The sequence below is a fragment of the Pan troglodytes genome, chromosome 13, assembly GCF_028858775.2.
Source record: "Pan troglodytes isolate AG18354 chromosome 13, NHGRI_mPanTro3-v2.0_pri, whole genome shotgun sequence".
NCBI lineage: Eukaryota > Metazoa > Chordata > Mammalia > Primates > Hominidae > Pan > Pan troglodytes.
Window position 1 is genome coordinate 90,579,097 of NC_072411.2, and position 13,250 is coordinate 90,592,346.

General features: G+C 33.8%; 1 protein-coding gene across 26 annotated transcripts in view; it reads left to right on the top strand.

The window, feature by feature from the left end:
• Positions 1 to 13,250, top strand: part of GULP1 (GULP PTB domain containing engulfment adaptor 1) — a 307,556-nt gene that overhangs the window by 237,184 nt on the left and 57,122 nt on the right. For 19 of the 26 annotated variants that reach the window (XM_054679975.2, XM_054679980.2, XM_009443848.5 and 16 more), the window contains 2 exons: positions 601 to 699; positions 12,720 to 12,857. The exons of 1 other annotated variant lie outside the window; for it this stretch is intronic. In XM_054679975.2, coding sequence (XP_054535950.1) covers positions 601 to 699; positions 12,720 to 12,857 — 237 coding nt within the window. The remainder of the gene's footprint in view (positions 1 to 600; positions 700 to 12,719; positions 12,858 to 13,250) is intronic. 6 more of the 26 variants (XM_054679989.2, XM_016950160.4, XM_054679986.2 and 3 more) reach the window with 1 other exon arrangement.

Here is a 13,250-nt window from a genome sequence, read left to right on the forward strand (position 1 = left end):
AGTATTGAAAAAAAAAACTGTGCTTTCAAGATACTCACTATATTTGTAGTTCTAGACTGAGTCTAGTTCTATACCTGAGTCTTTCAGCTGGGATAATTACTTCAATTCTTAGCTTCAGTTTGGACATGGTAATCTGCTTCTTTTTATTTATTGATGTGGTTGGATAGAATAGTGTTCCAAACTAGGTAAATATCTAAAAATGGCAAAGAGGGCATATTCAACAGCTGATGAACTGCAAATTCTCTGAAGATAATAACAACAAAAGATTCACAAAAAAACAAACTGATCTCTACATATCTTCCCACAAAGTATTTTGAGTTTTCTCAACTGTCTGGTATGAATATGTTTTTGTAAATACCATGAAAGAAGTGCATTAAAAATCTTAATTTAAAAAACTTGCTGAAAATCAATGTGAATTATAATGGCTGATTGCTATGATTTTTAAATATGTTGGGACTATCTTTATAAAATGCTTTATACTTGGCAAAAATTCACTTAATTAAAGTCTGAAATTGAATATGAACTCCAAATGTATATTTATTTTTGTTCATTCTTTATAGAAATAGAATTGTAGGTTTGTGAATAATTTTTCATTCGTAGTTTGCAAGACATATCAAGAAATCTGAAGGCCAGAAAATTCCTAAAGTGGAGTTGCAAATATCAATTTATGGAGTAAAAATTCTAGAACCCAAAACAAAGGTAAGGCTTATTTTTTTAATGTTAGAGGCAATCTTTAATTAATTGCAATTATATTCCTACTTTAACAAATATTTAAAATTTTTTGCCACCCTGAACTGTTTAGTTCTGAGTTAATGACAGTTCGAAACTCTAGGAGTTTTAGAAGTGAAAACAACCTTTGGAATTGCATTATAAGTGATCTTTTCTTCAGCTTGTTTGGGATATAATATTAATAACTTATGTTAAGTGTATTCAACAGTGTTTGGACGTGTATTTGGGAATGTTTTTTTCATGAGATGTGAAAGAGATGCATACAGTGTGGTTCACTGAGTATGAAAGAAGATAAAAGCTATGTGTTATTAAAATATTCTGCATTGACTTTTATTTCCTGTAGATGTAATCAGTGTGTATTAGTTTTTTACGGAGGCTGAGACAAAACACCACAAACTGGGTGGCTTAAACAGCAGAAAATATTTTCTCACAGTTGTGGAGGCTGGAGTTCCAAGATCAAGATGCCAGCAGGGTTGGTTTCCTCTGTAGCCTTTCTCCTTGGCTTACAGAGGGCTGCCCTCTTGCTGCCTTTTCACACTTGTCTGGTGTCTCTTCTTATAAGGACACTCATCAAATTGGATTAGGAACCATACTCATGGCCTTATTTTAACTTAGTTACCTTTTTAAAGGCCTTATCTCCTGTTCGAAGAAAAACTAGACAAATTAAATTTAGCAGAGTTTATTTGAACAGATAATGATTCATGAATCAGGCAGCACTTGAAACCAGATGTTCAGAAAGGTTTGCCCAGCAGCGTGAACATGGAGCTTTTTATAGGCTGAACACAGACTCAAAGTGACAACTCACCTGATTGGCTATAGCAAGGCATATACCTTATATGGATATGTAGTGATGAGCTGGCTGCCTGTAATTGGCTGAAACTTAGCTATGTGTTATACTTCCAAATTAGTGTTCAGTTTATTTACATACTAGTTAGGTTGCAGTTTGTTGTATAGGAACTCAAAATACACAGACAACCCTAGGTGAATGGCCTCATGCTTATTTAATTTAGCACTCCAACCACAGTCTCATTCTGAGGTGCTGGGGATTAGAGCTTCAACATGTGAATTTTGGGGAACACAATTCAGCCCATAATACAGTGTAAACTTGAGTTTCTTGTATTTAAGACCCTTCAAAGCAAATAAAATATTTAAAAATAAAATCTGTTCTGGATTCAAATTCATTAACATATACTTGTTTTGGACTAAAGTGTTTCCTTCCAAAATTCCTGTGTTCATGCCCTAACACCTAATATGACTATATTTGAAGATAAGGCCTTCAAAGAGGTAACTTAGGTTAAATGAGATTTTAAGGGTGGGGCCTCATCCAATATGTCTAGTATTCTTACAAAAAGAGGAAGAGACACCAGGGATACGTACACTCAGAGTAAGGCCCACGTGAAGGCAGCAATCTGCAAGCCAAAGAGAGAGGCCCCAGAGAAACCAAACCTACCGACACCTTGATCTTAAACTTCTAACCTGCAGAACTGTGAGAAAATAAATTCCTGTTGGATAAGCCACCCAGTCAGTGGTATTTTGTTATGGCAGGCTTAGTAAACAAACACAGTACTTTATTCACAATGCCTCAGAGTTATCATTTAGTAATTTTGATAAGACCATATTAGTCAATTTGGAAAAATTAATATTTAACTCAATTATTTTATAAATACGTATTGTCAAAGTGTTCTTCTAACACCATAGGATACATATTGACAAATTAATTCAGTATAAAAGCCAAAAGAGGAACTTCTGGCCTGTTAACAGATTATGAAAAATGTTTCCCACAGGTCTGCAACTTTTCTCTAGTCCAGCAAGTGTCTTTGATACCTTCATCTATGTAAATTCCAGTTCCCAGCAACAACTTGCTATTTAAAATGTGGCCTGCAGACCACCAGCAACCGCATCTATTGGGTGCTTGTTAGAAATGTTGAATCTCACGCCCCACTACAGACCTACAGAATCTGTATTTGCAATTAAAGAAGAAACCTAGTGTTTCGTATGCACATTAAAGTTTGAGGGGATCTGCTGTTGTGCATGGTTTAGTGGCTTAATGCAGTAGGCCTCATTTTCAAATTGTAGCTTATGGAATAGCTACATAAAAATTAACTGAGGCATTTGCAAAAGTAATTTCTAAGGCCCCAAATTTGCCCCCAGAATCAGATCCTCTAACTGTGGAAATCTGTAGTAAAGATCAATGGCATACCTTCAACTTCCCATATTAAAGAGCAATGGCATTCCTTTAAACTTTTCAAGACGTGAATTTAAGTCCTCTCACAATTATCCTGTCTAATCTTCTCTATTATTCACCCTCAATATTCAATTACAAACAAAGATGTGAAGATTTACTTTAGTTACGGCGATTCTAAAATAACTACTGCTAAGGTGGCTGAAAACAGAAAAATGAAATGGTGAAAAGATAGTAGAGGGTTGATTCAAGCATATAATGGGATATATGTAGTTTGCTGGGAAACAAGGCAATTGAAAGCAAGGTATGAATGAGATAAATTCATTAGGCAATTAGCAGTTACATAAAGAACAACAGACCAAGGAAGCAATAAATTACAGAAGGACAATGCAATCAAAAGTGTTGCAACAAAGTGTAGTCTTATGTGTCATGAAAATAAAAATAATCCTTTTCCTACGTCTTCTTTTCAAAATTAAAAGGATATAGAGTGGTAAATGTCCAGCCGGAATAGGGTATTTGTAGGCCATGCTTATGTTGAAAGTTTTTTTCTACACCATATGAATTAGGTAGCTGTTTTGGAGTGTGTGTACATGTTTGTGTGTGTATGTGTAATTAATGTTATTTTCAATTTCTTATCTGAAGGTTTGGGGCTTGTCCCAGCACACATTAAAATATATAAAGCTGATAATATACTTTATGTATCATTTTTGTATGTTCTTGTTATTTTTTATTTGAAACGACCTATGGTGTATTCTAAACTCTAATAATTTCACTACGTTCATATACCATAATTTACCAAATTATTCTTCTATTATTGAACGTATGGAATGTTTCAAATTTTTTGTTAGTTGATAATCACGTTTAAATATTTACAAAATACAAACAATTAAATGCAGTATGTAGAGAGAACTTTTTTGGGTTTTAGAATTCACAGGTTAATAATGGCATGTCCTTAGAAATGCATAAAATGCTAATTGCTTAAAGCGCTACAAGATGGCTACCACTAACTACCACTACAAGATGGCTACCACCTACGTTTATAGGGTATGTGTGTGTGTAAAGAGAGACAAAAATGGATCATGTAATGCAAATGTGGCATGATGTTACCAGTTGGCTAGGTGAAGAGTATATAGGTATGCATTGCAACCTTTTCTATTATTTCCTGCATGATTTCATCTGACCTTTTAAATGAGACTATTTCTTCCAATGAAAGATATGTGAACTGGCTGGGTGCAGTGGCTCATGCCTGTAATCCCAGCACTTTGGGAGGCCAAGACGGGGGAATCATGAGGTCAGCAGTTTGAGACCAGCCTGGCCAACATGATGAAACCCTGTCTCTACTAAAAAAAAAAAAAAAAAAAAAAAAAGTAGCTGGGTGTGGTGGTGGGTGCCTGTTATCCCAGCCACTCAGGAGGCTGAGGCAGGAGAATCGCTTGAACCCAGTAGGTGGAGGTTGCAGTGAGCCAAGATCGCACCACTGCACTCCAGCACAGGTGACAGTGTGAGACTGTCTCACATAAAAAAAAAAAAAAAGAAAGAAAGATATGTGAAAAGCTCTTTTAAAGACTTAATCAACAAGTTAGGCTATCATATCTGTTTGGTTTTTCTTCCTTGGCTTCCTGACCACTTGAAGAAGAAACCTACCTTTATGAAATCCAATTGACCAATAACTTATGATTTATTAGGTTATTCCTTATACCTGCTCTCCTGATTGTTGGTTATTTACCTGGAATAAGGATAATTTTTTTTCATTCACTTTAAATATTTGTAAATACAAAGACGGAAATACCAAACTGTTTAAAAAAAATAGCGTATGATACTGTAGAGTGAGGAAAAACCAAAGTGAATAGGGTCAAAAATTAAGCTGGGCTTAGAAAAAGTCTGTGGTACAGCAATAGTAGAGAATAGAGAACCCAAAATTAAAGCTGCACACCTACAGCCATCTGATTTTTTGACAAAGTCAACAAAAATAACAGATGGGGAAATGATTATTCAATAATTGGTGCTGGGATACCTGGCTAGCCATATGGAAGAGATTGAAACTGGACCCTTACCTTTCACCATATACAAGAATTTACTCAAGATGGATCAAATATTTAAATATAAGACCTTAAAGTATAAGAATCCTGGAAGAAAACCTAGGAAACACCATTCCGGACATTGCCCTTGGGAAAGAATTGATGACTAAGTCCTCAAAAGCAATTGCAACAAAAACAAAAGTTGACAAGTGGGACCTAATTAAATTAAAGAGCCTCTGCACAGCAAAAGAAACTATGAACAGGGTAAACAGACACCTACAGAATGGGATAAAATATTTGCAAACTGTGCATTTAACAAACATCTAATATCCGGAATCTATAAGGAACTTAAACAATTGAACAAGCAAAAAATAATAATAACCTGATTAAAAAGTGGGAAAAAGAAACAGGAACAGGCACTTCTCAAAAGAAAACAAACAAGTGGCTATCAAACATGAAAAAAATGCTCCGCATCACTAATCAAAGAAATTAAAATCAAAACCACAATGAGATACAATCACCACCATGCAGAATAACTGTTATTAAAAAGTTAAAAAATAACAGATGCTGGTGAGATTGTGAAGAAAAGAGAATGCTTATACACTGTTGGTGGGAATGTAAATTAGTTCAGCTGCTGTGGAGAGCAGTTGGAGATTTCTCAAATAACTTCAAACAGTTACCATTTTCCAGCAACCCTAATGCTGGTTGTATATACTTGGTATATATCCAAAAGAAAAATAAATCTTTATACCAGAAAGACATACACTCTCATTTTCATCGCAGCACTTTTCACGATAGCAAAAACATGGAATCAACCTAGATGCCTCTCAGTGGTGGATTGGATAAAGAAAATGTGGTACACATACATCATTGGAACACTATGCAACCATAGTAAAGAATGAAATTGTGTCCTTTTGCAGCAACATGGATGCATCTGGAGGTCATTATCCTAAATGATTTAATGCAGAAACAGAAAACCATATACCATATATTCTTACTTACAAGTGGGTACTTATACTGGGTACTCATGGACATAATGATGCAACAGTAGTTTCTGGGGGCTACCAGAGGGAGAAGGAAGGAGGGGATAAGGGTTTAAAAACAAACTCTTGCATACTATGCTTAGTACCTCAGTGATGGGACTATTTTTACCCAAAACCTCAGCATCATGCAGTATACCCTGGTAACAAACCTGAACATGCACCCCCTGAATCTAAAATAAAAGTTTTAAAAAGTCTGTTTGGTGATAAAACAAAACAAAACAAAACAAACAAAGGGAAAGGTAGTAAGAAAGTAGATGATTCCCACCTACTATTTTTATTGTGGAAAATCATATTTTCAGGTTTCTATCAATAAGTTTATCACATGACAACCTATTATATAATTCTGTTTCTTAAGCTTTTAATATCAAATCTGCATGCTTCTCCCAACCTAAACCTCCTTTACAAAATATCAGTGAAGTGGGGTTCAACTCAACATCATTAGCCAGTTGACTTCATTATCCTATATTGCCTTACCAAAATCAATAATGCCAGTGCTTTTCTTTCCTGTCCACAAGTCTCGATTTCCTATCAAGACTTTAATATTTAATAATAAATTGTTAGTAATAATTAATATTCAATTAGTGTTTAATATTAAATTGGTAATATTTAATTATTTAATATTAAAGTAATTATTATTTAATGTTTAAATTAATAGTAAATTACTAGTTAATATTAAAAATTAATTTCTATTTTTCCTGTTATTTATTTCTACTCATTTTGTTTTTAATAATTTCAACTTTCATTTTAGATTCAAGAGTTACATGTGCAGATTTGTTACCTGGGTATATTGCATCATGCTGAGGTTTGGCATATGAATGATTCCATCACCCAGATAGTGAGCACAGTACCCAATAGTTAGTTTTTCAATCCTTAACACCCCCTTTTCCCATCTGCTTTAAAAGTTACCCAGTGTCTATTATTGCCATCATTATGTCCATGAGTACCCAATGTTTCTCACTTATAAGTGAGAATATGCAGTATTTGTTTTTCTGTTTCTGCATTAATTCGTTTAGGATAATGGCCTCCAGCAGTATCCATTTTCTGGAAAGGACATTATTTTGTTCTTTTTGTGGCTGCATGGTATTCTGTGGTACATATGTACCACATTTGCTTTATCCAATCTACCATTAATGGGCACCTCGGTTAATTACATGTCATTGCCATTATGAATAGTGCTGCAATGAACATATGAGTGCATGTGTCTTTTTGGTAGAAAGATTTGTCTTTTTATGGATATATGTCAAGTGTGTATACCCAGTAACAGGGTTGCTGGAAAACAGCAACTGTTTTAAGTTCCTTGGGAAATCTCCAAACTTCTCTCCATAGCGGCTGAACTAAATTACATTCCCACCAATAGTGTATAAGCATTCCCTTTTTTTCATAGCCTCACCAGCATCTGTTGTTTTTGACTTTTTAATAAGAGTGATTCTGATTGGTGTGAGATCGTATCTCTTTGTGGTTTTTATTTGAATTTCTTTGATGGTAAGTGATGTGGAGCATTTTTTTCATGTTTATTGGCAGCTTGTTTGTCTTCTTTAGAGAAGTGTCTTTTCATGTCTTTTGCCCACTTTTTAATATGGTTATTTGTTTTTTGCTTGTTTAATTGTTTAAGTTTCTTATAGAACCTGGGTATTAGACATTTGTTGGATGCATAGTTTGCAAATATTTTCTCCCATTCTGTAAGGTGTCTGTTTACTCTGATAGTTTCTTTTGCCGTGCAGATGCTCTTTAATTAGGTTCCACTTGTCTACTTTTGTTTTTGTTGCAATTGCTTTTGGGAACTTAGACAAAAATTCTTTACCAAAGCTGATGTCAAGAAGGGCATTTACATTATTTTCTTCTAGGATTTTTATAGTTTGAGGTAATACATTATTTAATCCATCTTGAGTTAATTTCTGTATATGGTAAAAGGTAGGGGTCCAGTTTCATTCTTCTGCATCTGGCTAGCTAGGTATCCCAGCAACATTTATTGAATAGGGAGTCCTTTCCCCATTGTTTATTTTTGTTGACTTTGTCAAAGATCAGATGGCTGTAGACTTGTGGCTTTATTTCTGAATTCTCTATTCTTTGCCATTGGTCTATGTATCTGTTTTTGTACCAGTACCATGCTGTTTTGGTTACTATAGCCTTATAGTACAGTCATCGGGTAATGTGATGCCTCCAGATTTATTCTTTTGGTTAAAATTGCTCTGGCTATTCAGGCTCTTTTTTGGTTTCATATGCAGTTTAGAATTTTAAAAATTCTAATTCCCTGAAAAATGGCATTGGCCATTTGATAGGAGTAGCATTGAATCTTTATATTGTTTGGGCAATATGGTCATTTTAACAGTATTAATTCTTCCAATTCATGAGCACGGAATATTTTTCCATTTGTTTCTGTCATCTTTGATTTTTTTCCACAGTGTTTTGTAGTTCTTCTTGCAGAAATCTTTCACCTCCTTGGTTAGATGTATTACTAGGTATTTTATTTTTTTGTTGACTATTGGAAATAGGATTGCATTATTGATTTGTCTCTCAGCTTTAATGTTATTGGTATACAGAAATGCTACTGATTTCTGTACATTGATTTTATATCTTGAAACTTTACTGAAGTTGTTTACTATCAGTTGCAGGAGCCTCTTGGTGGAAGCTTTAGGATCTTCTAGGTAGATAATCATATTGTCAGTTAAGAGGGATAGTTTGACTTATTATTTTTCTATTTTGAAGCCTTCTCTTTTTTTCTACTGTCTGATTCCTCTGGCAAGGACTTTGAGTACTCTGTGGAATAGGAGTGGTGAGAGTGGGCATCCTTGTCTTGTTCCAGTTCTCAAGGGGAATGTTCCAGCTTTTGCCGGTTCCGTATTATGTTGGCTCTGGGTTGGTCATAGATGGCTGTACTATTCTGAAGTATGTTCCTTCAATGCCTAGTTTGTACAGGGATTTTATCATGAAGGAATGCTGGATTTTTTCGAAGGCTTTTTCGACTTCCGTTGATATGATCATATGGTTTTTGTTCTTAATTCTGTTTTTATGTTGAATTGTATTTATTGATTCACATACGTTGAACAAACCTTGCATCCCAGGAATGAAGCCTTCTTGGTTGTTTTGAATTAATTTTTTAATGTACTGTGGAATTCAGTTTGCAAGTATTCTGTTGAGAATTTTTGCATCTATGTACATCTGGAATATTGGTCTATAGTTTTCTTTTTTCACTGTATCTTTGCAATGTTTTGGTATCTGAATTATGCTAGTTTTGTCAAATGAGTTAGAGAGAGGTTCCTTCTCCTCAGTTTTTTTTGGGAATGGCTACAGTGGAATTGGTACCAACTCTTCTTTATAGGTATAGTAGAACTTGGCTGTGAATCCATCTGCTCTGGGGCTTTGTTTGGCTGGTAGATTTTTTATTACTGATTGAATTTCAGAACTTGATATTGTTCTGTTCAGGATTTCAGTTTCTTGCTGATTCAATGTTGGGAGGTTCTGCGTTTCTAGAAATTTATCAATTTCCTCTAGATTTTCTAGTTTGTGAGCTTCAAGGTGTTCGTAATAGTCTCTGAGGATCTTTTGTATTTCCGTGGGATCAGTTGTAATACCACCTTTGTTGTTTCTCATTGTACTTTTTGGCTCTTCTCTCCTTTAGTCTTTGTTTATGTAGCTAGTGTTCTAGTGATCTTGTTGATCCTTCCAGAGAACTAACTTTTGGGTTTGTTCATTGTTTTTATGGATTTTTTTCTCTCAATTTCATTCAATTCCACTCAGATTTTAGTTATATCTTCTGCTAGCTTTGGGGTTAGTTGATATTTGTTCTTCTAGTTCCTCTAGGTGTGATATTAGATTGCTAACTAGTGATCTTTCTAAATTTCTGAGGTATGCATTTAGCACTAATAGCTAATTTTTAAGAGCCCTACTTGAATTCTATTCCCAGAAGTGAGTTTTTAAAACTCTTAATGAAAAAGAAGCATCTCTATTTTAATCCCTACCAAACCTGGAGAGCAATCTTGGAGTTTAAAAATCCTTGAGATATTTTATACATTCAATTATATTGCATATTAATATAGAACAACTATTTACCTTATGTTACATATGAATATAGAGTATATGACTATTTACCCATATATATAAAGTACCATTTCTTGAATGCATTAAAAATGTAGGAAATCTAAAAAAGGGATTAAAAAGCTCTGCTGAGCACCAGTGTCCCCAAAACATTCCTAAGAATGCCGATTGCGGTATGTGTGTGTGAGTGTGTGTGTGTGTGTGTGTGTGTGTGTGTGTGTGTATGTGTGTAGTGAGAGAGAGAGAGACAGTTCTCAGTTCTTGGATACAACCTATTCATAGACATTTACAGACATGCATTTAGAAACTACTATTCAAGGACATATACATAAGTGAAACACAAAAAAATCAATCATTTCATTCTAGATGTATGTTGATATTTAGAAAAAAACAAATGTGATACTTCTGAAATAAATTTATTTATAGTTATACATATATGAGACAGGATTTTTAAATATATTATTAATCTAACATGGACTGTCTTTATACGGAATAGAATCTTTATTTTTTTTTTCACTCGGATGAATGAAAATGGAAAGTGAAAATTAAGTGAAAGCAGTCTCAATAACAATTGGCTCCTCTGTCTTTCTGTGTCCTTTCCCTTTCTGCTTTTCTCACGTTTCCTCCAAATGAAGATTATAGAGTGCTAGAAATGAGAGTAAATGAGAGACTATGTAGATTTCAGCACCAGCTAAGTGAATGTTGTGTTTTGCATGTTACTCATAATTTCTCCCATCTATGGAGAAATGAATTTTTTTCCTATAGTGTTTAGCAGTAATATTTTCTCTTTATTTATCATTAACATGCTTTTACAATTAATAAGCTGGTATAGACCTCCTGTCAGTATTTGGGAGCTATTGTGTAACAGAGAGCTGTTATTTAATTGACTATATTGTTATTAAAACAAAAAAAATCAATAAGAAAGGAAACTGTTCTAATAGGCAAAATACAGAAAGAAGATAGTTCAAACAAATATGGTCATTGTCCATCGATGCTCTCTGTATAAGAAAGGAAAGATGCTGCCATCAAAAGCTAAGTAAGTCAAGCACCTCTTCTTAGACTTGGTTCCCCTTGCTTTTAAACAGATGAATTAGGCTGTCTAATAATGCCAGTAAGCATTACAATCCTATAATATACTTCCTTATTTTAATTTTCATACTTACCAAGCAACTCTTCGATGGCTTACCGTTTGGTTTACCATTGTATGCAGGGAAAGAATGCATTGCTATGGACAGTTCTCTTAGCATTTATTTGTATATCTCATTTTATATATTCACTTTCAGTCTGATGAGCAGTTATTTGAATCAGAGTAATAGAGCAAATCTCAGCAAGCTGACACATCAAACTCTGAACTGAGAAGTTTAAATGTTTTCATATCAATGATTCTTATCTTGAACAAAATCTGAGATTTTGATTCAACTGAGGTAAAAACAGTGTACATTTGTATAGCAAGCACCCCAGGTATTTGTGCTACACATTGTCTGAAGCCACCTTTAGAGAAACTTTTCTAGTTATAACCTAAAATAAAGCTTTTTTGGGGGATATTCAGCCAGCCTTCCTTAGATGAAACTATAGTTGCTTCCATCTCCAATCTTATAAAACACCCATTCAATAATCTTGGTGAACTGACTTTCTGATTGATATTTCTAGTGTTACAGTGTATCTTAGGAAAATATATTTATGACTACAACAGAAAAGGGAATAGTTGATTTTTCTACTTGTCATAATCAAAACATTGTCATCTACTTGTCATAATCAAAAACATTGAATTTCTTTTCTACCTCCAACATGTTTCAGAAGACTGTGAAGAATGAATAATTAACATGGATGATCTATATGAATATAAAAAGTGTCAAATGCTCCATCTTTTGACTAAATAATAGTAATTATAGAAACACATTTATTTTATATAAATATTTTTATTTTAATGATGTATATACCTTCTATATTATAAGTTTTATAATTTAATATGTGTGTGTGTGTGTGCATGTGTAAATATATGCTGCAACTATATCGATCTGGTTGCAGTATTTGTCTTCTACTGATGAATAGATTTGACTGCGTGATTTGGAGTCTGGATATGTATACCATTCATTCATTGCTTCATGAAAAATGCTACAGAAGTTCCAAAGATGAGCTTCCTAGACAGAACAGGTTCAAGAGTGTATGAGTTACCATGAAATTATATAAAATAAAATTTAATAAGATTACTAAGGATGAAATGATAGTGTGTTTCACATGAAATCGTATCCAGATAAAGCTGTGTTCTAAACTATAATGCTAGTAAATAGCAGTGAGATAAAATGAGAATTGCTCTGGTTTAAAAGAGTTCTGGTAATTCTGTAAAACTGTGGGGGTGTCTTATTCTTTCTGGGTCTCATTGTTCTCCTCTGTAAACATGCAAAGTTTAAAGTATATGATTTCTCAAGAGCCATTGTAGCTCAGATAGGCCATAAATCTTTGATCATTTTGTACTATGCTTATGTTTTGCTAAGCACTACTGAAATGCATATCTTAGTTTCATCCTGAATCAGGAGGTCTATCTGTATCCATTATGCCTTTGTTTTAGGTTGGGGTGTACATAATTATAAAATCAAAGATTGACAGATGATTGTTCTACTTTTAAAATCACATGTTATTAACACAAACGAGTATTTCAGAAAATGAAAAAAGAATCCCATCAACTATGTTTATTTCCATCTGTGTTCACAGGAAGTTCAACACAATTGCCAGCTTCATAGAATATCTTTTTGTGCAGATGATAAAACTGACAAGAGGATATTCACTTTCATATGCAAAGATTCTGAGTCAAATAAACATTTGTGCTATGTATTTGACAGCGAAAAGTGTGTAAGTATCCCAGATGCTGTAGGGTGGTTTGTTCTGTTTTATAAGCCAGGAATTGTCTTGCTTCTGGCATTAGCAAAGTATTTGAAAATGAATAATGTCTGTAAATACTTAGCTGTACTAATAGATTTATTTTGTCATGAGAATATGCTTCAGGATTTCATCTGTAACTAAATTCTCATGGTCATGAGCATAAACTTACATGTAAATTTCTTTTATTAGAATGCCATGCCTGCTTATGTTATGCATGTATTTTATAATAATTTAATCTATTTTACAATTTTAAACTCAAATATGATTTAGTAATATGCACATAATACAAAGAGTAGTGGTGAGCAAACGTGTGTTTCCCCCACATGTGCAGAATCTGATGGATTTTATGAAAATAAATATTCT